The 25618-nt window shown below is 39.5% G+C and overlaps 1 protein-coding gene across 12 annotated transcripts in view; it reads left to right on the plus strand.

The window, feature by feature from the left end:
• Positions 1–25618, plus strand: part of KCNH7 (potassium voltage-gated channel subfamily H member 7) — a 348077-nt gene that overhangs the window by 272672 nt on the left and 49787 nt on the right. For all 12 annotated transcript variants that reach the window (XM_087949836.1, XM_087949838.1, XM_087949835.1 and 9 more), the window contains 2 exons: positions 5213–5612; positions 20452–20651. In XM_087949836.1, coding sequence (XP_087805962.1) covers positions 5213–5612; positions 20452–20651 — 600 coding nt within the window. The remainder of the gene's footprint in view (positions 1–5212; positions 5613–20451; positions 20652–25618) is intronic.

Consider the following 25618-nt stretch of genomic DNA (forward strand, 5'->3'; position numbering starts at 1 on the left):
ATGTTTTGAGCTGTTAAACTTTATGCATTATATATGCCATCATTCGTGGGAGGCTGCACACATGCAGAACCCTTTTTAATAGTAATCTTATTAAAAAGTACAACTGTAAAAATAAAAACTAGTGCAAACAAAAACAAGAAGAAAAATAGAAGGGGGAGAAAAGAAAAAATGGAAATAAAAAATAGAAAAGAAAGAACAATTAGACTATAGTAAAGAAAAGTAAAATATATAAATAAATGACATCCTCCTTCATCACAACAAGAATAAACAATTTTAATAACCTATCACCTTCTCTTAAAATACAACAAATGATTTAGTTTTTCCATATTCCCGTGGTGGCGAACTTATGGCAAACGTGCCCGAAGTGGCACACGGAGGCATTACTGCTGGCACGCGAGCACTTATCCAGAAAAGGTCTACTGCGCATGCGCACGTGCCAATCGCCCGACAGCTGATTGTCAAGTATCTGGTGCTCATGTGTGGGGGCGTGGCAGCCTGCAGGAGACACTCACACTTGCTCAGAAGCACGTGGTGCATGTGGGGGGCTCGTGCGCATGCGCAGAAGTGTGCAGCATGGGCCACTTGCGCAAAAGCGCACAGCGCGAGTTGCATGCACATACACAGGAGGCATGGGGGGGCACATGCATTGCATTCTGGGTGATGGCACACGAGCACAAGCAGGGAAGCATATGTGTAATTATCGGCACGGGAGCCCAAAAAGGTTAGCCACCACTGCCATATACCATCTTTTATTTTAAAAGAAATTCATAAACTTTTGTCTTTTCAGTTCTGATTTCAGGAAAAATCCATTAAGGGGTTACCAAAGATATCTATTTTAACTTTTATCAAATAAACCAAATTTATATTCCTTCCTTTTGTTTTCAACAATCTTGATCTTTCGTCCCTTCAAATAATGTAACAGAACTTGATTTCTTTTCATTTTTTTCCTTTGTCCCTTCACACAAAATTCTTCAAAGCTTTAACAAGCCTCTTTTGTACTGTAAAATAGGAAATTTATCCAGGTCACTGTCTTAGTTTATCATTTGTATATCCCTTTTAATTATTAAGAATTTAATTCTTGAGTAATTTAGGTAAAATAATTTAATAAGTTTAATTATTAAGTCTGTTATTTTTAAATCCACTTTCAGATCAGCCTCAAGTCTTGTCAGATAGAACAAATTCATCTTCTGTAACATCTTTTAAACACAATCTATCTGCCAGACACTCTTAAAATTTACTACTGGGACTATTGTTCAAATACATCCTTTGATACATCCAATGTCAAAATACTTTGCTTCATTTTATATTAGTAAGTCAAACTGATATGTTGTTCTTCAATGTAATCTTTCATTCTTTCTGGTTCCCTCTAGTGTCCAACATTCAACGTCTCAAACTATCATGCTTTTTTTTCAAAATATTTCAAAGTATTTTCTCATGGGAAGGCTTCTTAAAATAAATTCTAAAATCTTATGTCAAATCCATCTGGACTCTTAGTCAATTTGTAACTTTCCAAAAACAAAGTTCTAATCACTTGTTTTCTGCTTATTTAAAAAAAAAATATGTATTTTTATGTCAAACCTGTTTTTAAAAATCTTTTCACGAAAGATTGAAGGAAATTCAGCTATTGGATTTGTTGATCCAAGATTTTTTTTTAAAAAAAACTAGTTAACAGGCAATTTCCAAGAGTCTCCCAGAACTCTAAACCCACTGGAGATTGCTGTGTTTTGGTCTCCTCACAAGGAACAACTGTCTGGAACAATTGTGGGTGATCTCAAGTCCTCTCCTTGTTTGGAGAGGAATAATGAAGAGCTGTTCAATCTTCTTCCACATGAGTCATTATACAGCTGCAAGAGACTAGGGGTGATCCCTGCCCCCTATGTTCCATGGGACCTTATTTGTTTATTCCCAAGAGAAGGCAAGCAGTCCAGGGAGTTTCTTGTATGACTGGTAGAATACAATAAAGTAGTCAACTTGAACCCTTCACACATAAACCTGATGGTTTGCACCTGACAGTCACTCAACTAGCTTCATGCCTAAGAGAGGACTAGAACTCCCAATCTCCTGGTTTCTAGTTGGATGCCGCAAACACTACACTAGACTTTCTCTCCAATTCAATTATAATTCCCCATTCAATTCCATTTCTCTAAAAAGCCTTGAAGCTTTTAAGAAAAAGACTGTCACTCAATCATAGAGAATATCTTTGCAAGTAAATAAAGTAAGGGGTACTCCCCACATAAACCACTCAAGGGAAAGGCAGGATATGCATTTAAAATAGTAGTAAGAGCAGCAGCAGCAGTAGTAATGCAGAAAATTCCAATTCAATCTCTGGCATTTCAAGAAATTATTGGAAAGACCTGTGATAGACAAACCCTCCAATCATTGCAGACATTATTCAGTCAAATGTCTGGCTCAGAATAAGGGAGCTTCAGATATACTTATTCCTAAGTATAGGAATATATAGGAATACTTCCTAAGAATTCTACCTGGAATGCCTCTTGCAAAAAGCCCCAAATCTTGGGTTGGGTTTAGAAATTAAATCCAATTCAATGGTTCTTTGGAGAGCGGCAATTTAAATCCAAGCATAAACTACGGCTTGCATATTTACAGCTATTTACTCTGTACCAAATGTACTATTTACTATATGCTATTTATTCTGACACATTTTCACCAGTGAAAAGGGCAGTTATTGTATTGCACTTATTATAGTGTAAACAATAGATTATAATGGGACAGTTACTATGGTTCATTCTCTGGACTGCCTTGAGCATTTTCTAGAGCCTGTACAATGGCCATAGATCAGTGGCCCCCAACCTTTTTTGTCCCACGGACCGGTACCAGCATCACAAAATGATCCATGGACCAGTACCGGCATCAGCACGCACGACCAAGGCAAGGCGAGCCAAGCCAGCCAGCCGTCCCCCGCTTCTCCCCGCCACCTTCAACTCCTCCTTTGTACCTTTGTCAATGGGCTTTTCGGGCTCTTTCTTAATCTCTTCCTGAGTAACGCGAGACTCCACTGTCATCGGGACGGCTCTTCGTTCGAAGCCACCACCCCCTTTGACGAAACTAAGGCGCGAGGATTCCTTCAGCACCCAAACGCCGCTTTCCAACCGACGACCGACAAACTCACCTGGAAGCACTTTCTCAAGTGCCGTCGAAACAAGATGGCGGCGCCCACTTCTTTGCGGCCTGGTAAAAAATGATCCACGGACCGGTACCGGTCCGGGGCCCGGTGGTTGGGGACCACTGCCATAGATAATGCTCAAGGCATCAGAGAATCTCCCAAAGTGTGTATGTACCTTATGAAGCACTGTTATTGCGTCTCCTGATTTAGTAGTTTCCTTCATCCCAGGATCATTTGGCAACTGATTTTTAAAGACAGCAAGTGAGTGAGTGAGTCTACCAAACTTACGTAGCTGCCCATATAGGTAGTCCTCGAATTACAATCACAATTGAGCCCAAAATTTCCATTGCTAAGCAAGACAGTTGCTAAGGAAGTTGCACCCCATTTTGCGACCTGTTTGCCACAGTTGTTAAGCAAATCGCTGCAGTTGTTAAAGTGAATCAGGTGGTCATTCAACGAATCCAGCTTTCCCCATTGACTTTGCTTGACGGAAGCCAGCTGGAAAGGTTACTGTTGGCGATCACATGACCCCAGGCACTGGAACCGTCATAACTACATGCCAGTTGCCAAGAACCTGGGTTTTGATCACGTGACTGTGGATACGCTGCAATGGTCATAAGTGTGAAAAACGGTCCTAAGTCGGTTTTCAGCACCGTTGTTAACTTCATTCAAAAACGATTGTAAGTCGAGGGTTATCCTGTATTCTGAACTATAATCCTGGATGGCTCTCAAAACAATTAAAGCCAAAAAGAAGAAAAAACTCCAGCCACAATCAAAGCATTCAGCAACATTCTCCCCTATGTCAGTCTCATCCTACCCCAATGCTAGCTCTTCAAGATCTTCTGGAAAGCAAGGGATTGCTTTCTGCCGGGTCTCTGGAAAAGGGTGTCCCACAGAGCAGAGAAAATTATGGAGAAGGCACCCTTCCTAGATCCAAGTAAGGAAAAAGCAGGAAGAGGGACCCGCAAAGGTCAGTGATGCAATGGGAGTTACTGCATCGTTGACTGACAATCCATGAAGTAGGTGCTGCATTCTGGGCTAAAGATGTGCAACTCCCATGGTAGGCTTGGGTCTGATCATTTCTTCGATCTTGAAGGAATCTAAGGCATGCAGGCTTTGTGCTGTATGGAAGAAGCAAAAACTCTGATGAATGAAAGACGTCTGTATTTCTGTACCAGAGTAAAATTCAGCGTACTTAATGAGGTTCTTTTGTTGGTAAGTTCATTGTGAACTGCACGCTAAAGTGCGCAGAGATTGCCTGAAGGGGTTCGTAAGAATTTAAATATTTTAAGTAGGCGTCATGAGGACTCAGATTGTTGGGGAAAATATGCTGACTCTGTAAACCGCTTAAGAGAGGGCTGTAAAGCACTGTGAAGTGATATAGAAGTGTAAGTGCTATTGCTATTCTTCAAAAGACCTAGAAGGCACCCTTTGGTATGAGACCATACTTACAAACCAGGGGTTCCCAACCGGGGGTGCGAAAACCTGGGTTTAGAAGTTTCAAAATTATAGTGTATATGTGTCAGCGTTCCAGCAACCCTCCATTCCAACCAATAACTCCGAGACAGACATCTCTCAAAGGTTCCTTTATTTCAATAGTAACTAGCACATCTGTGGAATCCCGAATCTGAAAATTTCGGACTTCCTTGCAAAAATCAAAACTACAAATCCATCCCCCCGCTTAGCCATCATCACCTGACATGGTCCGATCACCATCTGTCCTAAAGTTAGATTCCCATTTCATTATGCGCCACACTCAGTGATCTTGAACCAGCAAAAGAATTTTATTTTGTCTAACTAGACATACTCAAATGAATTCCTCCCTCCCACTTTCTCAGGCTCAATTGTGGCAGCGTGGGAGCATCAAATCTCAATATGGCTTCCAAAGCTGACAATATGCATAATTATATGCATATAATTATTTACTTTTGTAAGGGGTGCGAGAATATATCAGAAGTGTTCTAGGGGTGCAAGTATAGAAAAGGTTGGGAACCCCTGTTATAAACAAACTGTTGTAATTTCACCTAAGCTGTTTTCCTTTGCATCTGAGCTACTGCCTAATACGCACTGTGGTTTCTGTTTCTGCAGACAACAACTCTCATTGGCCTTCTGAAGACAGCCCGTCTACTGCGTTTAGTGAGGGTTGCCCGCAAACTGGACAGATACTCGGAATATGGTGCAGCTGTCTTGATGCTACTGATGTGCATATTTGCACTCATTGCTCACTGGCTGGCTTGCATTTGGTATGCCATTGGGAATGTTGAAAGGCATTACTTGTCTCGCAAAATCGGTTGGTTGGACTCCCTGGGACAGCAGCTGGGAAAACATTACAATCGGAGTGATGGCAGCTCAGGACCATCCATCAAAGACAAATATGTCACCGCACTTTATTTTACCTTCAGCAGCCTGACCAGTGTAGGATTTGGAAATGTGTCTCCAAATACCAACTCAGAGAAAATCTTTTCTATTTGCGTCATGCTGATTGGCTGTAAGTATGCAGCGTTTTTTTTTGTTGTTGTTTGCATTTTTTACTTCCGCACTAATTTACTAATGAATTTCTGAACTGTTTGGCTACTCAAAACTTTCAAAAGATTGAAAGAATGTGCTTGCAAAGTGAAGACTGGGCAAAATTTCTGTAGGGCGTGCACTTTTAAATGTATTTTCACGCAAAAGTTTTGCCAGTGTTCATTTCGAACTTCACCTTCTGAAATTCTCTGGTTCTGGAGAACGTCTCCATCCAAAATTCTGGATGTTTTTGGTACGGAGGTTTCACAGCCATTAGAATTTTTAGGGGAATTTACTTCTGCCCTTAAGCCTATTCTTTTTTACAGAAATTTATGAAATTAATATTAGTTATTTATGCACTCTATGGACCTTGAGCTTGAAGGTCCTGTCTTGTTAGGGTTGGTTTACAACATATGAAAATGGAAGGTTTGCATCACAACCTATTTAATTGGTTTACTATTGCTTTAAAAAGGATTGCTGCTTAAAGAACATTTCATAAGAATTGTGTCAGCTCTGGGATTAGCTGCCAAGAATGTTATAAGGAATGAAAGGGGGGTGGAGGGGTTGGAAAGTTCAAGGTTATTTCGTATGTCGCATTAAGAAATTCCAGCTGCAGTTAATTGGTTCTCGTGATTAATGAAGTGCAAGAAGTGGGAGGAGAGAAGGTGGATTTTGTGAAACTTGCTGAAAATGACTTTCAGTTTTGGAAATTTTCATAGATGTACCAGAGCTGTTCCTAATAAAGCAATTGGAGATTATGCTTGTCTCGGAGTGATTGATTACCATGGACAATTTCTGGATGCCTAACAAATAGATTGCAATCACTTTGCTATTAGAGATGCAGCTTTGGAATGTTGATTCATATAGTTTAGACTTGTTCTTTTATTGGTTCATTCATGTTCTCTAAATTGATTGTATAGTTGTATATTATATAGTTCTTCTTGGCTATTTGTAATCTACTGACATGAAGGATTTTGGATTTTTGAAAGGGAAAAAAATAATACAGGATGCATTTGCCTAATTACAAAATAATCACAAACATACGTACATTAAGCCAGGAATCAATGCCTCCAGCACAATTTGTATTCCAGAAAAGATTCAGTAGCACTTTTCTTTTTAAAAAAAATTAGCCACTGTCTTCAGGTTATTTACAGTACCTCTTAAGGAACTATTCACACTTAGAATCCTTTTAAAGATCAACTTGCAATCTTGTGGCACAATGTGAACAGTGGTGGAATTCAAATTTTTTTACTACCGGTTCTGTGGGCGTGGCTTATTTGGTGGGCATGGCTTGTGGCCATGTGACTGGGTGGGTGTGGCTTAGTGGTCATGTGACTGGGTGGGCGTGCTTGGTGGGCGTGTGACGGTGGGCGTGGCCAACTCAATGTCACTCACATCAAGGGGTGCCTCACCTGGCCCCTCCCCTCCCAGCCATTCCTTGTCACCCAGCCTCAGCTTATCTATAGTTCTGTAAAAATGTTGTTCACCTTTTTTGACTTTATAATCTGCATACTATAGATGTACTTTCATGGACCACTGAAAGGAGGAAATGGCTCACATGCTTTACCCACAAGAGTGTGATAGGCAACAGGCTTTTAAGGGGCTGCCACAAAGAAAGGGGGACAATGTATTTTCCAAAGAAGCAGAATGCAAACAAGAAGCAGTGGATGGAAACTGAACAGAGAGAAGCAACCTAAAACTAAGGAGAAACTTCTTGACAGTGGAATTAACCAGTGGAACTGCCTGCCTCCAGAAGTTCTGGGTGCTCCATCACTGGAAGTTTTTAAGAAAAGACTGGGCAGGCATTTCTCTGAAATGGTATAGGGTTCACCCTAAGGTCCCTTCTAAGTATTATTCTGACACCTTTCCCAGGATTTCTACTCAGAGTTTGGCATCCTCAGTTTTCTTGCCTGAGCTGCGGGTTGGACTGGAAGACCTCCAAGGTCCCTTTCAACTCTTGTTAAACACATGTGTATTTTATGCTCTGGACTATTGACATTGAATGCATGTAAACCCTGAAAAATATGTGGTAGCCCTGGGAAAAAGAAAGGCAGAAAAATCACTCTAGGTGTAGGGACAGTGTAAAATATTAATACATGATAAATAATGGAACAATTAAAAATAATAGCACAGAGTTTTATCTCTCTCTCTCTTCCTATTTTTTTTCTTTCTTTCTCTCCTTCTTCCTTCCTTCCTTCTTTCTTTCTTTCCTTCCTTCCTTCTTCCTTCCTTCCTTCTTCCTTCTTTCCTTCCTTTCCTTCCTTCCTTTCTTTCTTTCTTTCTTTCTTTCTTCTCTCTCTCTTTCTTTCTTTCTTTCTTCTCTCTCACACACACAAACACACACACACAGCACTTAACAGACAAGCATTTTGGAAGCAGCTCCTTTAAATTTCTCCCAGGCTGGAGTGGATTCCCCATGCCCTCTGTCAGACTGCACTCCTTCTCACTCCAGACACTTTAACTTACAAGGGGAAAGTGATACTTGCAGCGTCCATGCCTTTCTTCCTTTTCCCCGGGAGAAAGAGGACGTGGGGAACGGAAAGCTAGGAGAGAGATCGCAAGTGGGTGACCCGGCGACCGGGTTGGGGGCGTGGCCAGCCAAGGATTGCCACTGGTTCGGTGACCCATGCCAAATAACCGCTATAGGTGCGAACCGGTTGAATAGCACCTCTGAATGTGAAATGTATAGACCCTATTGATCTTTGTAGCTCAGTTTAATTTAGTCGATATTTGGTTGGCTTTATTATTATTAGTGAGAGCGCCAATTTGGTGCAGTGGTGAAGGAATCAGGCTAGAAAGCAGGAGACTGTGAATTATAGTCGCACATTGGGCACAAAGCCAGTTTGGTAATTTTAGGCCAGTCACTCTCTCTCTCTCTCTCAGCCTAGGAAAGGAGCAATGGCAAAGCACTTCTGAAAACCCTTGCCAAGGAAACTGTAGGGGCTTGTGAAGGTAGTCTCTGGGGATTAGACACAATTGAATAGAAGAAAATAAATTAGTTGTAATATTATCATCAACAACAACTATACAAAAGGATCTCAAAGTGGTGTACAAAAAAAAAACACAATTAAAATACATATTCACATCTGCGCAATAAAAAGGAAGCAGAGGAAGAAAACAAAACCTACAATTATTGTACGTTTATTCATGGAAAGCCTGGGTGAGAAGGTAGGCTTGGACAAGCATGGTAAACATATAATAGAAGATGCTTCACAGGGAAAGTGCATTGCACAGGCAGATAGTGCCACAAAAAATAACACATTGATGGGCAGAAGCCTCATTCTTGGCACACACTGCAGATGTGTAAGTTGTGAGTTGGTAGCAAAGCAATTATACTGGTATGATATAGACATGCATTGCATCTGGTAACCTGTTCTGCTGTGGCATTCAGTTAACTTAATTCTGAGTTCTACTATAAACTCTCCCTCGTTTAAACATCTATTGATTATGAAATGTGTAAACAGCTTTCTCTTGGAATAGCCAGACTGCGGTAATCAACAAAAGCTTCAAAGTGTTCTTGAGGCAATTTGATTGAAACCTTGGTTACAGTCTGGAGTGGGCATATGATGAGGACCTTAGCTTATTATTGTTCTTAGGTGGCTGCACCTTGAGGTCCTCACTGGATTTCTGATGCACTTCAGGAGATGATATGCTAGAAGAAATAGCTAGAGTGCCATGGAAAGAAGTAAATCTAACCAAAAAATAGTAAAAGCCCATATTAGGGATTACAAAGTAGCAATAACAGCAGTAAAAGATAGGTATTTTTCTACTCTTATCACATCCACAAATAGCTATCCAGCAGCCCTTTTTTAAAGTGGCTTATTCCTTGCTAGGGAGTAACAAGCCACGGAATGATCTGTATATTCACTGCAGGGAATATTCCAGGCATCTGGTGCCTAAAATAACTCAAATCCACTCAAAGTTGGATTCCGCCTAGAAAATTTGTTGAGATAATTAAACCTTGTGTGGTTACTGGGGTGAGTTTGAACCTGTAACTCATGAGGAAGTAGACAAGGCCATTGGGATTGCTGACCTGCCCACCTATTTACATGTCAGCCCTGGCTGATGAAGGCTATCCAGAAGTCTATGGGTGGTGAGGTCCACCATAGTATCTGCTTTGAAAAGTCAACTGCTTTGAAAAGGCATTAGTATGCCTCCTCAAGAAGCTATCATTGGATCCAAACATTTTTCTTATACAATTTTCCCCCTAATCTCCTTTTTGGGGGAAAGTTGTTGAGGAGGTAGTCAGGCTACAGCTTCAGAGCACCCTGGAGCTCCTTTTCCAGTCACGTTTCAGACTGAAACATATAACTGAATCAGCATCGGTTGTGCTTGCTGGTGATCTCTGGTGGGACTGCGATGATGATAGTGCATCCATTTTGACTCTCTTTGATCTTTCAGTACCATCAAGCATGGCATCCTTCAGGACCACCTAAAGCCAAGGGTATCAAACTCCTGGTCCTCAGGCCAGATGTGTCACATGCTGGCCACGCCCACCCCCGGTTTAGCAAAGGGGAGAAAAGTCACAATACGTCACTTGACAACAACATGAGGCCGCAAGTTTGACACCCCTGGCCTACAGGGCTTTAGGAGTAGGAGAACATAGTATTGCGATGGTTCATTTCCTTCCTTGTGGTGAAAAATTATTATTAATAATATGTAAGTGCAATGGTAATAACATTCAATAAGAAATAATTATCCTTATAGAAGTATTAGCAGAGCAGATAATGAAACCTCCAATGACATAAATACAAGTCACCAATATAAAATTAGTATAAAATATGCCCCTTGTCTTTTCTTAAACTTTGCAAGGTTTCAGCTTTAAACAATTTACCAAATGAATTTAGCCTATTCATTGGGGGTTTTTTATAAGACATTATACAAGAAAATGAGACTATTCCTCTGCACTGACATTCCTGGGCCTTTAAGACGTCCTTTGAGAATGGCTCAGATATGTGCAGTGTATTGAAAAATCCCTACTCTGCAAAGTTTATGTTAACTAGGTCTATCTTGGGCGTGGCAAGGAGACCTACTTTACGGAGGATATCTTCCATCTGTGCCATCCTCCTTTTGAAGTGTTGTTCAAACGAAGTCCAGTTTCAAGAACATAAGAAAGAACAGGGAGCTTGAAGTTACCCATTAACTGTAAGAGTTACATAGCAACGCTTAGGTCACCTTGTCATAAGTCTTCCCAAGTGGGAAGTGTTTCATTTCTACTGAAACTCTTGTCATTATTTCTATTTTGGCTTTCATACATGCAGTGTCTACAGTAGGCTATAACTTCTAACCAACCTTGGCTGATCTCAATAAGCTAAGCTGGTTAGAATCGGATATGGGAACATCAGGAAATGACGGAGCAGTAGGTTGGAAGGTCTCAAAATACTTGTCAAAAACACCTCATGGATGGGTCTACATAGTCACCAGGAGGCAAATTCAAAATGAGAGAATTGGTATGGTACAGTGGTTAAGATGTAGGATTAGGATCCAGGGCTTTTTCTGCACTGCAACCTTCAATTTCTTATCTTCCATGTAAATTAGCTGAGAAATGACGTTAATAGAAAGTGTTTCCGGATTTCAGTCCCTTCCACCCATTTGGCCACAGGGCTGGTCAGGTATTCTGTCCAGCCTACAGTTACCACCACTCCTGCTTCTCCTCCTCTCCCTCTTCTTCCATGCAATGGAAGTAGCATTACTTACTTTCCATTATGTGGGCAAGCATTTTGAGTGCTGGTGAAGAAAGAAAATCTAACATTTTTTTTACAGTCCTTCCTGTCAATGGAGTTGAAGGAAAAATGTGGAAGAACTCTTGCCAAATTTATCCACTTTTTAAACTGTTCCTCCCCTTGGACATAAAACCCCAAAGTTCCATCCTTTCATAGGAGATAAGCCACCAGCCCAGTAGGAAATGCCTGGCAAGGTGTTGAGGTAATTCCCTGTTAAGAGAATGAGCGCACACAGGGAGACGTAGTGAGAGCAGTGAGGAATAACACACAACCAGCACACAGATACACTGTATAGTAAAATGTAGGTTTTTACTTCCAGTAAACAGTTAAGCAAAGTCCAAACACAGTCCAAGTCATTCACGGTTAAAGCAGTCAGTTTTCAGTCGAGGGATAATCCAATAACGAAGTCCAGTATCATAAACAGTTCAGTAACAGACTTACATCAAATCCAAGAAGAACTATGATCAGCAACAATCAATAGGGAAATGCAGGAACACACTCTCAGCAACAGGAGAACAGCCCAGGTTTCTGGCTCCATCTAATGGCCGTTTGAGGAACCACACCCAATTACAATTTTAGCATTCCCTTAAAGAGACAGTATTAAAATGTCTATCCTGGTTTATATATTTTCCAACCCAACTGTTAGGTGACTTACATTCCTAACACAAGGCAGAAACTGAGAGAGTTGAAGGATACCCAAGATAGCACACACTAGCCAGTGGAAACAGAGGCATTTGTTGTAAAGTGGAAAGAAAGGCAAAATGGGCACCTGCGAAGCCATGTTTGCACCAGTGGAGAAAGAAAGGAGGCAGAGTAAGAAGACATAATGTTTATCTTCCCAGCAACCTAGGAACAGGCTGAAGATGACATCATTCATCCTGCCCTTTCTAAATGGTAGATGGCTACCTTTGCTCTGAGGCAAGAAAGGAAGTGCAGCTCAATCCTGAATAGAATCAGAGTCTTATCGACTCTTTAACCATGAAAACTCTCTGGGTGTCTCTAAAATAGTCATGTCCTCTCAACCCAACCTACTTCAGACCACCACACAGACATAAAATGAAGAGAGCTTCGCTATATCCTCCTAATGCAGTTATCTAGTTATTACTTCTGTCTTTGTTTCCCCATCTGATCCAATCCAACTCTGTGGACACGACTGAATGGATATCATCTTCTTCTTCCTCCCCCTCCTCATCCTCCTGCTTCTTCTTCTCTCTTTCCTCCTCCTTCTCCCAAAATCCAACCAAACTCATTCAGTGCTTGGAAATAGCAACCTTTTCTTCTTGGGTGGAGCCCTTCTTAAACTATGAAAAAAAGGGAAGTGAGAGAAATAGGTGGGCATTCTTGGCACTGGAGCCATCTATCAACAAGGATCCCATTAGGAAGGCAAGCACTCCTTAAATAAACTGTTTTCTTGGTAAAATGTCTTGTCATACCCATGAAGGATGAGGGAGAGAACTTCTAAAGCAGGATTTTCTTGCATTATTTTAAACCGTTTAAGCATCTATGTGAGAAAAAAATGAACTTGTAAGATCTGACACCATCAGCTGGCTTTGTGATATCAATGTCACAGGAGCTAGGAAACTATTTGATTTAAAAAAAAAATATTAGAGGAAAAAAATCTTAAAAGTAATGCTTTGGGGCAATAAGCAACTCCTGGTCACATTGTGCACCCTGGGGATGCAGACTACAAGACTTGCTTTGGGAAACCTGTTTAAAAAACATGCAAAATGTTTTTGCTTGAGGACAGTAGTTCATTCCTTTCAAGAATCCCCAAAAGAGGTACATAAAGACTGCAACCCTGGAATTTTTTTAAGATGCAAGTTCTAGAATTCTTAGGACCTTCAAATTTATTTTTTAAGCCAAGTTAAAACTTTAATATTCTATCTGAATATTATTGTTGTTAGTAATAATATCAATAGCAAAATGCCATCTCCACTACACTTTTTTAAAGGATGAAAGGCTATTTGTGTGGGAGAGGAGGATGAAGAATTTTATTTTCTGTAGCTTAGGTTTTCAAGTTGTTACTGAGTCTTATATCCATGATATAAACAAGTGAGAAATTGGGTAGACTGAACAAATAACTTTTTTAAATGAGCATATTTAAGTCAACCTTATTAGAAGCTGGGATGAAAAGAAACTGTAATTTAGAAAGATCAACTTACTAAACGTATGGACTAAAACATTAATGATGCCATAGCCAGTGTAGGTGCTTCCAGATCAGGCACTTGTTCAATCACCTTATCTGATTCATGACTTTCTTCCTCTTATAGTCCTCTTTTTTCAACCACCATATTTGTATTTGCTCAGGAGGGGAAAAATGAATAACTACATTACAGTATGTATTTTGATTGCTGGTTTCAAAAGCCTTTGACTTTGATCAAAGGGAAGTTAGGAACCAGCTCTAAATTGGAACTCTCAATTGATCATTCTCCATACAGAAGGTTCAAGGGTGGGTTTAAGTCGTGACCTGCAATTATCAGGTGCAGAAGTTAGATCCTATAAGGTGGTCCCTAATGTCCAGAGAGGCAATAAATTGGCAATAGGCTATTCTGAGTAATATAATAACTGTACCTCAAGATAAAGCTCAGGGGAAACAGGATCTCTTCTGGATCAGATCAAGGTCCATTTAATCTGATATCATGTTTCCAAAAGTGACTATGAAACAATTGGGTTTCATATCTGTATTGCCCCCCTTTCCATAGCAAAAGGTATTCCAGTAATACAGTATTTGAGTCAAGAACTGCAGCGTGCATTTTATGTAGTTTAATGCAAACTCTATTTGCAATTTCATAAGATAGGGTTGAAGCTACATATTGCTTCAGTAAATACTTGTTTATATATTTTTCACCGAATCTCGTGACAATCAGTTTGATTCTCTGTCTCTCAAATGTTAGGAATATAACAAGAGAAAATCCTCTCACAATCCATTATTGTACATACACATTTATGAACATACACATTTATGAGAATTGGCAAATGCACTCTGTTATGTCACACGTCATGTCAGTCATAGCAATAAATTTCACCTCTCCAGAAACTCAGTCCTTCATTCAATAACTAGCTAACAACAGAAGCTTCATGGGTGAAATACAGCTAATTAAGCTGTTGTATTGCAGACAAGAAAAAATAGTCAGAACACTGTTTGCAATAGTGGCGAATATCTGTAGCTCACGTGTAGGATGGGGGTGAGGGTTTGTTCTTCAATCTTGTGGGTTGGTTTCCAAATGTTTCATTACGAGACTAGGTAACATCTTCAGTGGAGTTCAGGGAATGTCAGTGTCCTTCTGTTTATAAGGGTTTCAGGTGTGGGTGGGTCATGTGAGGGACTTGTGATGGGTCAAGGTCAAAACCAACCCACACAACCTCCCTCCCCGACCAGCAGTTCACCTCCCAATGACCCTGACCTGCTGTAACCTCCTTATCCGAAGGCCCATCACAAGACTCACTGAGGACTCACGCCTCACCGATCAGAAGACCCTCATTTGACGCACCCACACCCGAAGCCCTTATAAACAGAACACGGACAATGACATCCCCTAAACTCTGCTAGCCTGGTACTCAGCTAGTTGATATCATATTACCTGGTAATGAAATGTTCGGAAACCAACCCACAGGCTTGGAGAACTTCACCCTCCTCAGTAAACCATCTCTAGAGTTGTTGTGGATTTCAATTCAGCTACAGTCCTTTTTTGAGAAGGTGCTCCTCAGCGTATGCAAGCCACTAAGCAACAGAAGGCCCCATTAAGAAAAGCTGGGTCCTCATTTTATCCACCTCGGAAGGATGGAAGCAGAGATGGTATTCAGCAGGTTCTGACCAGTTCTGGAGAACCGATAGTGGAAATTTTGAGTAGTTCGGAGAACCAGCAAATACCACATCTGACTGGACCCACCCTCATCTATTCTCTGCCTCCCATTGAGTCCCAGCTGATTGGCTGGGTCTTCTTTTGTTGCCCTGCACAGGAGATCGGAGCTGGAAACCAGGTTAATGGGGTAGGGAGGGAATTCCTCCAAGACTGGGGTGGGAATGGAGATTTTACAGTATCCTTCCCCTGCCACGCCCACCAAGCCACGCCCACAGAAACAGTAGAAATTTTTTTTGAATCCCACCACTGGATGGAAGGCTGAGTCAACCTTGATCCCTATCTCCCTGGGGAGGGGGGGTTTCCCTCTCCAGGATGTGCAGAGACTTTGCTAGAGGAAAAAAAAGAACTTCACTGCTTTTCCCTTCTCAGGTAGCAAGATATTGCTCTTCTAGGCACACTTATTGGATATAAGAAAGAAAGAAAAAAAAAACCTAGGGAAATTGGAATCCTTCACCCTTCCTGCTCTTCTCCAATTCATTGCACCTGCTCTTACTTTTACTTCCCCCAAGATCAGCCTTCCTGTGGGGACCGAACCTCGCTGGACTCTTTTTTGGCTACTGAGATAGCCGTCTTCAAAGTTTTGTGGCTTTCCTCTTAAGGACATTGCTGAGTGCAAAGAACTCTTTGGCAACTTACTGACCTTATTCCCCAGCAAGGTTGAAGGATTAGATGAGCTTAATGGAAAATCTCTTTATATCCTTGCAGTTAATTACTCTGCTTCAAGCATCCCCCCTCTGATTAGTGAAGGGTAGATAAAACTTTAGACCTTCTGCTCTTTTGGCAGTAGGGAAGCTACTGAAACACAAGTTAATGTCAGAAGCACCAAGCCATAGATAAGAGACATCTCTCTCTCCCTCTCTCTCTCATTTCTAGGGAGAACAATGAGACCACCCAATGTAATTTAGGGCCCTGTTCATTATGACTGTTATGTCTCAGCCTGCATCAACCTTTCGAACTAGGCCAAAGCCAGAACCAGATTGTTGAGGTCTCATTGAAGATTTTACTTTATTGAACTAGGCTACAGTGACAGAAGTTTGAGAGCCTGTTTGAGTGAGTGAGTTGGATTTTTCTCCACGATCTTTGAGAAATCCTGGAGAACAAACAATGCTCTAGGGAATTTGAGGTGCCAAATCTTGCCCCCATCTTAAAAAAAGAGAAAAGGAAGATCCAAAGAAACAGGTCAGTTATTCTGACATTGATACCTAAAAAATTTGCAGTGAATTATAAAAATAATCTTATAAACACTCTGAAAACAATGTATGAACTTCCCAGATGACAGCATAAATTTATCAAAAATTAAAGCAACTATTGATATTAATTTTTTTTATTAACTTCCTTAATTAATTGTTGGGAGTGCTGTAAATGCCACTTAGCTTGATTTATCACAGCATTTAATAAAATGATCATGTCGTCGAGTTAGCATCGATGCTTAATGATCACATTTTTTTCTCCAGGATGATCTATCCTCTAAACTAGTTTTTCAGATCTTCTAATAGACATGCAATAATTGAGTCCATCCACCTTGCTAGTTGTCCTCTTCTGATCTTTTCTTTCACCTTTCCCAGTAGTATGGACTTCTTGAGACAGCTAGTTCTTTGTGTGATGTGTACGAAGTATAATAATTGAACCTGGCCATCTGTACCTTGAGTGAGAACCCTGATTGGTTAGTTTAATTATTGTTTTCTTGGCTATCCATGACCTTCTCAGAAGTCTTCTGTAGCACTACAATCCAAAAGCATCAAGACTCTTTCTATCCTATTTCTTAACACTTTCTACTTTCACTTCCATACTGCCTCACAAGAAAACTGTTGCCTGCACATTTGATAAAATACCCTGACCTATAAACAAACCATTTAAGTGTGGGCTGGATGGTACGATAATAAAATGGACAAATGCATGGCTTAATGTTTATTCAAAGGGTACTCATTAAATGGAGATATATATCAACTGGGATATCGTACCATTAATTTCTGGGAGTGTAAAATACATTTTCCCTAGCTTAGAGAAAAGGGCTGAAAATGCTAAATAACTTTAACAGAAGCAAATGTAAAAATCTTCACTTAGGAAAGAGATCAAATACACAGACTGAAAGAACGAATATGTAGCTTTGCAATATTACAAATGAAAAGCATCTTGGAGCAATAGTATATTGCAAACAATATAAATCAACAATGTGGTATGGCTTCAAAAATGAATTTCCCTGCTAATCATGAGAAGTAATAGTTACAATTTATTTTGAGGTGGTAAGGCCCCCATGAATATTATGTCCAGTTTTTGATTCCATACTAATAGACTGGCCACAAGGATCACTTGGGATAGAAATTAATCATAAGAAGAAAGATTGTTGGATCTCGTCATGGTTAGCCTAGAGAAGAGAAGAATGAAGGGTGATGTAATAGCAGTGTGCAAATACCAAAAATGATATCACACAGAAATGAAATCAAGATATTCTGTATGTATAACACAGACTAAAGGACAGGTTTCAATTTAATATTTGTAAAAAATTTCAATACTGATGTCCACTGATGAAATTTTATTCAGTAGATATGTCCATGCAGAAGCTAGATGACCATCTGTTGGGTAGATGCTTTAATTTGAACATCTACAGTGAAGTTGATCTCAATGGCCTAAATAGATCCCTGAGTTGTCCTGCAGTGAGATAGGCAGCAAATAAATTTAATAAATAAATAAATAAACCTATTTTTTCCAGTCCCTCAAGAATAACTCTGTCAGTGGCATCTCTAAACATGACACAGAATCGACTTTCCGCATTCTTCTGTCTTTTTCATTTCTGCAAGTCAGTAAAAATTGCACACTTTCATTTGGTTCTATTAGATACCATAGATTACAAATGATCATTACATAGCATACACCACATTTTATAGCTGACCAATAGTACAGTTACATCAGTCTCCATTTTATGTTTTAGGGGACTAACATTAAGTAATCTTATAAAAAGTTTGGTTATACAGCAACTGCCCTTGACCAGGGCAGGCAAGCCAAAAATAAATTGCTTAAACTGATCTAAAAAAAAATAGCAAACAGTTCTCAATATCAATGGAACTGGAATGTATTTCAAAAAGACGAGACAAATGGTTCAGTCCTAAAATTTGTTGCCTCAGCGGTGGCACATCATAGAACTGTTGTAATATTGCAAAATGGTATGCTGTTTCATCTATACTTGTCTCCTTTTTTCCATTACCTTTATCCAAACCAATTGTGGAGAAGTCTACAGGAAACTTAAAAAAAGAACTTTCCACAATCCCAGCATCAAATACTTTCTTTGTGATTTCATGCCCCCTTTATGTCCTTTTCTGTTGAACTTTTGGGGCATTTTAAGGACATGTATAATCCAAGCATCATTAAGTGCTTTCAAGGTGAAGTTAGATGTCAGTCTGGTGAAACTAAACTCAGTGCAAATGCTACGTGTTCCAAGTATGTGTTCAAAGCCACAAAGTCAAATGGTTTGCAGAACTGAAACTGAATCATAAATGAGGTCATCTATATTTTAGCCAGGCATATTTTTCTTGCTGCTTGTGATCATGCAGACTTGGGCAACTAGATGATTGGAATAAATAGTGGTTACATTTACTGATTATCATGTAAGGATCTCTGGGGTATCGGGTATATTTGATGACAAGAACTGAACCCAAAATATTTTGTAGGCAAATTGTATATCCTGAGACTAGACTTTGCTCCGATATTCTAATATTTCAGCAGCTTGAATTGGAATTTGCACTGTATATCGGATATTAATACAATTGAGCGAGTCCAGAAGTATTTCATGAGAAGAGTACTACACTCCGCTCCTCACAACAGAATACCCTATATCACCAGGCTTGAAATTTTAGGCTTGGACAACCTTGAACTACGCCGCCTACGGTTGGACTTAAGCGTAGTACACAAAATTATCTGCTATAATGTCCTACCAGTCAATGACTACTTCAGCTTCAACCGCAACAATACAAGAGCACACAACAGATACAAACTCAATGTAAACCGCTCCAAACTTGATTGCAGAAAGTACAACTTCAGCAACAGAGTGGTCAATGCCTGGAATGCACTACCTGACTCTGTTGTTACATCCTCAAACCCCCAGTCCTTTAACCTTAAATTATCCACTATTGACCTCACCCCATTCCTAAGAGGTCTCTAAGGGATGTGCATAAGTGCACCATCGTGCCTTCCGTCCCTGTCCTACTGTCCCCATTTATTCGTACCTATTTCCTGTATTCTTACTCATGTTTATACTTATACCTGTTATCTTGTAAGCGATTGACAAATCAAATAAATAAATAAATAAATCTATTGGGGATCAATTATACTGGGTTCATCTTGCCCTGTCTACTCCCAAATCCACTCCATTTAGGAGATTCCTCAGAAGCAGAGTTGAGGGCAACTCAAGCAAAGTCCAGAACTCTGTTCTCGTGATGTTAGATGCAGTCCAATGAAAAGCAAAAGTTCTCTTCCGACCTTTAAATACTTTAAATACTTAATGTTGTTTGGCCTCTCATATGACTTATGTCATCATTAAACTGTTAAAAACTAAACCAGGGTAATATTATAGTTTGTCATCCGTTGACTCTGAGAGAGGTTAGCCAGTCTGTGTTTGAGTAGTTGGCATAATCAAGCAAGACCATACCCCAAGGGATGGGGGAGAGAAAGCAGAGCAGCATTCTTGACATAAGACATCCAAATAAAGATACTCTTTGGCAGATATTTGGAGGAAAATTCTTTTTTTTTTTTCTCACAGTGTTGCTGAAAAAATAACTTGACCCAATATCTAATAGCACATCTGAATTTTTGTTACTGATACATGTTGGAACACGTTAGAAGTGGTGTAGATTACAGCTTTGTAGGAATTGTTCCATTGGCTTTAGGCAGAGTGATTCATCCAGTAATTGTAAACAACTTTGGGTACTTCTCATACCTGGCATATTTTTAGAAATATTAGTAAAGGGAGCATTAAGTTTTCATTCCATGATGTATGATCCTGTGCCTCTATGTGGCACCTGGACCAAGTAGCCAAGGCTGTGTACTTAACTGAGACAATCATTGTTTCCCAGTTTTTGCAATTTATGGCAAGAGGTACGTGTCCCTTTTAGTGCCTTCCTCTGTAAAATGTGGGGTTTTCGAAAACTATTCTATCACACATATTTTAAGCTATATCGGTAATTTTGTATGGGTATAATAATATTAGCCAACCGCTTGTTTTCTTGTTTTATTTTAACCCCAGCATTAATGTATGCAAGTATTTTTGGAAACGTATCTGCAATAATCCAAAGACTATATTCTGGAACGGCACGGTATCACATGCAGATGCTTCGTGTGAAAGAGTTCATTCGCTTTCATCAGATTCCCAACCCACTGAGGCAGAGGCTCGAAGAATATTTCCAGCATGCCTGGACGTACACCAATGGCATCGACATGAACATGGTATGTACGTTTGCTTATAGCAACAATTGCACACAAACAGGAAAAAAAAGAAAACCAAGCTTCATGCTAGCAAAAGGTTTTATTTCCAACCCTAACCACACTTCACTCTTTGTTAATATTGTTTTCTGTGGTTTAATGTTTTCTTAGCCCCTGTCCCTGAATTGTATTGGAAGTTGGGCAGCCGTGTACATTATTTTAATAAATAAATATCAAGTACTAACTGTACTAGCATAACACTTTGGAAAACAGCCTATTTTGACTGGAGGAAGTAACCTGTAGATCTTTAAATGTCAGTTGTATACAAAATATCTTGACAAAGATTGCATGAGCAATTATTCTAAATCGCTTACAAATCAAACCTTGCTCCATAAAAATGATAGCTGCAGGGTTTGTTTTTTGCTGAAAGTAACATAACTTCATACATAGTAGGTGCCAAAATATATTATTCCATGGATGATGGAAATACCATTCTACGTGCCTTAAGGAAGATGCTTAAAGGACAAATTATACCATATAATTTGTAATTACGTTTTTCCTTTTCTTTTTTTTTCAATGGAAAGCCAACTCAAAAGCAGCAATTGAAAGAAGAATCCTAAAGTGAGGAGTTAATTCTTCCTTTTTGCTCATTCCAGGTCATGATATAATATGCACTTAGTTGGTTTTTTTTTTTCAGAGTAGCTGCTAGGGGTGTATAATACACAAAAATATGCACATGCAATTTTTTCAATTAAAAAAAAAGGCCAGGCAGAAAAATATCTATCATGCTCCAATGTTCTTCTGCTTTTAACCATCACATCCAAGGGTGCATTTCAATAAAATCAAATCTTCCACAGAGGAGAGGAGTCTGCAAATTCCTAAACTTTACAGTTTAATCCTAAATTAACCTGATTTAAGTGTGATCCAAATGCCACCAATACTAAAGGACTTTGCTGTGGTAAAATTGATCCATCTGGTCAAGATTTGGATCCAACAGAGTGATAAAATATTTACCAATAAAGGATAATATGTGTAGCTCAGGGTTGAAATGAGGGGTTCTTGGTGATTTCTGAGCTTGGTAGTCTAGTACTGATGATGTTACCAAGTTTGGATAGTGAAATGTCTGCAAGAAAATAATGGATAGTGAAATGTCTGCAAGAAAATAATGATGCTCAGGGAGCAGCAAGGACCCATGATAAAATAATTGCATTCTAGTTTAAATAAAATTAACAGAGTTGGAAGGGACCTTGTAGGTCATCTAGTCCATGGGTGAATGAATGGATGAGGGAAGGCGTGTCCATTTTTTTTCCAAAATAGAGCCATTTGTTTTCTTTTTTTAAACAACCATCCATTTCTGAAATTGAAGCAAATCTCCAAAGCTGTTTGCCGTACAGCATGTGAGACTTCCAAAACCCATCAGGCAAATCTACCTAAATCCTTGGGTGTGTTGAAAATCGCCTTTTAAACTACAAATAAAACATTGATGTTGATATAAAGCACTGGCTCAAATGTGTTTTAATGGCCCTGTTCTCACAGTCGATCTAATCATCTATGGCTCTAATCGGAGCCACCGTTTCCATCATTGTGGGAATGCAGACTCACAGCTCCCTTTCTTCAAGAAAAACCTAATCTATCCCATGAGGCCTTCCACGTAAGAGTAGAGTATGGCCTTTGAAGCTATAAATACTGCAACAAAAAATCGATTTAAACAAGATCACCATGGAAGATATTGCAGTTGTATGTTATCGTGAGCCGTAAACAGAAATAGCTTCGTGGAACTCTTGGAATTGTGTAGTGTTTCATATCTGATTCCAAAAGGTTCTTTAGAACAGTGGTTCTAAGTGAGGGGAGGGGGGAAAGAGCGGAGGGGGGAACTTGCCCCACGTGCCTCACCTGGCCACTGAGCTGCTTCTTTCCACTTGTTTCTTCTTCTGCTTTTGGCTGCACACAAGGAAAACAGCCGAAGTCTTTCTTTCTCTCCCCCAAACTCTGCCAGAAATAAGTCTTTGGGACCCTGCAAGGCATCCTGCTCCAAGAGGCTGCGCCAGTGCGACAAGTCTCACAAAGGCTCACATTTCTGGCAGAGTTTGGGGGAGAGAAAGAAAGACTTCTGCTGTTTTCCTTGCATGAAGCCAAAAGTCTCTCCCCTGCTGAGAACGGAGCTGGAGATGGTATCCTGCGATCCCAAATAAAGAATGCTCGGTTGGTAGGAAAACAGGGTGGGGAATTTTCCTGCAGACTTTTTTTGGGGATTTTCCCAGAGTCTCTGGTCCGCGGGATTTAAAATTATGAGTTTGGTGGTCTCTGAGGTCCAAATAGTTGGCAACCCCTGCTTTAGAAGGCCCAGGAGCATACAATAAGTGTTAACCATTGCCTGCAATCCTTCAAAGCAGCTGCACTATTTCTTGGGACTGCACAGGAAGCACCAAAGGCTGATGTGCCATCCTGAGTCTTGCAGGCGCTGCTTTTCAGCGGCCCCTTCTAGGAATCAGAACTGAAAAACTGCACAACCAACATCTTCCTCCTAAAGTTACCACCTAAAAAGAAGCAGGCATGGTTGTCTGCAGGTACCGTTCAAGGAAATAAAATATTTTAGAAGGTGGACCAGTAAATTGAAAGAAAAAAAAAGTTGCATTCAGCAGCAGGTATACAAATTACTTCCAGGGAGGTGTTGTGTTTCATTCCCTGTGCTTGATTTTTGACTGCCTAAGGCAGCTAACGGAATGGCTGGTTTTTGTGCGATGGACTTAAAACTTGAAAAGGGAAGAATAATATCAAAAGGATTTTTTTTTACTTGAAGTGTCTTTTTTAAGTTGTGCTGTCAATATGAAAGCAACGATAAATATGCCAAATCAGGAAAATTCAACATCAAAAACACCCTTTGTCAGAAAAACATCCTATTTCAGTCTAGTTTCTGCAACAGCTAATATACCTAGTTTACATTGAGAGAAAGTATATCGAAAACAGTGAAATTTACTTCTACGTCAACGTCTAAAATGGCAGAATTAGTGCCAATATTCATGTGATCAGAATTACTAAAAGAATATAGCTAGTCCTCAACTTATGACCACAATTGAGCCCAAAATTTCTGTTGTTAAGCAAGACAGTTGTTAAATGGATTTTGCCTCATTTTAGGACCTTTCTTGCCTCAGTTGTTAAGTGAATCACTGCAGTTGTTAAGTTAGTAACAAGGTTGTTAAGTGAATTTGGCTTCCCCATTGACTTTGCTTGTCAGAAAGTCATAAAAGCTGATCACATGACCTTGGGACACAACGGTCATAAGTAAGAACCAGTTACCAAGCATCCAAATTTTGATCACATGGCCATGGGGATGCTGCAATGGTCATAAGTGTAAAAAATGGTCATCAGTCACTTTTTTTCAGTGCTTTTTGTAACTTCAAACGGTCACTAATCGAATTGTTGTAAGTCGAGGACTACCGTATCAAATGAACTATTAAAGCTCTCAAAAGTTGCAATATGTTATTTGACTTGGTCTGAAACCAATCTATTATTTCTGAGGTTCTATCAAAGCCATATTTAGTATACATTAAAAGAAGTGATATCTAGTTACTCCAATTAATATTGCTAAATCACTTAATATTTGTTCAGCTGAATAGTACAAGGTGTAAGATTTGGTGTATCAAAAAGCAATCTTAAATGGCTTCTCATCTCATACTCATCAATATGCTGGGTGGGATGCCAGTTAACCACTCTAGTTCCTATTGCATGTACCTGAACAGATATAAGATTCCTGCTTCAAATCCAAATGCAGCAGTAAACATAATTCAGCAGCATTTTGTAATATAGTAGTTCTTATGTACTATATAGAAGTACTATAGTACTTCTAATTCCATATATTTAGGAAAATAATCAAATGAATTTTAATGCAAGGTTGTTGTACCAACTGTCTTTTATATGTTGTACTTATGAAAGATTTATCTTTTTCTTGTCTGCTTCATACCTTAATACATGGAATAACACCACCCACTGGTAAGAGCAGGAGGTATTTATATCTAATTTAATTCCAGTGTAAAATTGAATATCCTGTGTTAACTGTTGAGATTAAATTTATTTTAATGATTTCTCTTTCAAATAGTTTTTTTTTCCTTATTTACCAATGTGATTGATAAATTGAAGGGCAAAATCAGGTTTGGGCAACCAAAAACCAAAAAAAAACACCTGAAATCTAAATTGAAAAATATTGTGAAGGTGCTACTATATTCATGGTCTATGGTTTAGCCCCACATTTCCGAATAAAGCCATCATGCCTATCGCTTTATGCTTTCAGTTGTGTTAGTGTTTTTTCATTCCCACTCTGTGCATGTTAGTAGCAAACATTTAAAGAATTTTCTTTCTCTTAGATCCATATGCAGATGAGTTGAACTCACATATTCTTTGAATCATTTAAGCATGTGTTGTGATTAATCATGAAAAATCTCCCACCTGTCATCAGTAGCAATTAGCAGACTTTCTGAGATTCAAAAGGGATCGTTTGACTAGCCTGAGATGTTTGTGGCCAGGATCATCATCATCATCATCGGCTTTTAATGACCCTATAATCCCTTGTGGGGTGGAGTCTGGGTGGAGCTAGCAGAGTGTTTTAATGGCCAGATGCTCTTCCGATCGCCAGTGCAGATATATTCTCAGTGTGCCCAGAGAGAGAAATATCTGCCTCTACCTAGAATTGAACTCACAGCCTCCTGATTGTGAGGCGAGAGCTCCACCTCGAGTATGTTTGTGGCCAGGATGAATTGTGAAAACTGAGTCTAGTCTGGTCTAAAGAAAGAATAGTTCCTGCTGTGATATGTTAATGCATGCTTTGTGTAATTATATTCACTGTGAATATTATGAAGGGCTATTTAAAATGCTTTTAAAAGTGTTTTAAAATGTTTTTAAAAGTGTTAATGTTATTACATTGGAACAAAAAAAACTTAAAAAGGAATAAAATACTGGGTTAGGTACAACAGGTTTATGAAAATAAAGCTTTATGA

Source organism: Notechis scutatus, chromosome 1 (assembly GCF_049901735.1).
Source record: "Notechis scutatus isolate UNSWTSFEM ecotype Mainland chromosome 1, rNotScu1.2, whole genome shotgun sequence".
NCBI classification, from domain to species: Eukaryota; Metazoa; Chordata; class Lepidosauria; order Squamata; family Elapidae; genus Notechis; species Notechis scutatus.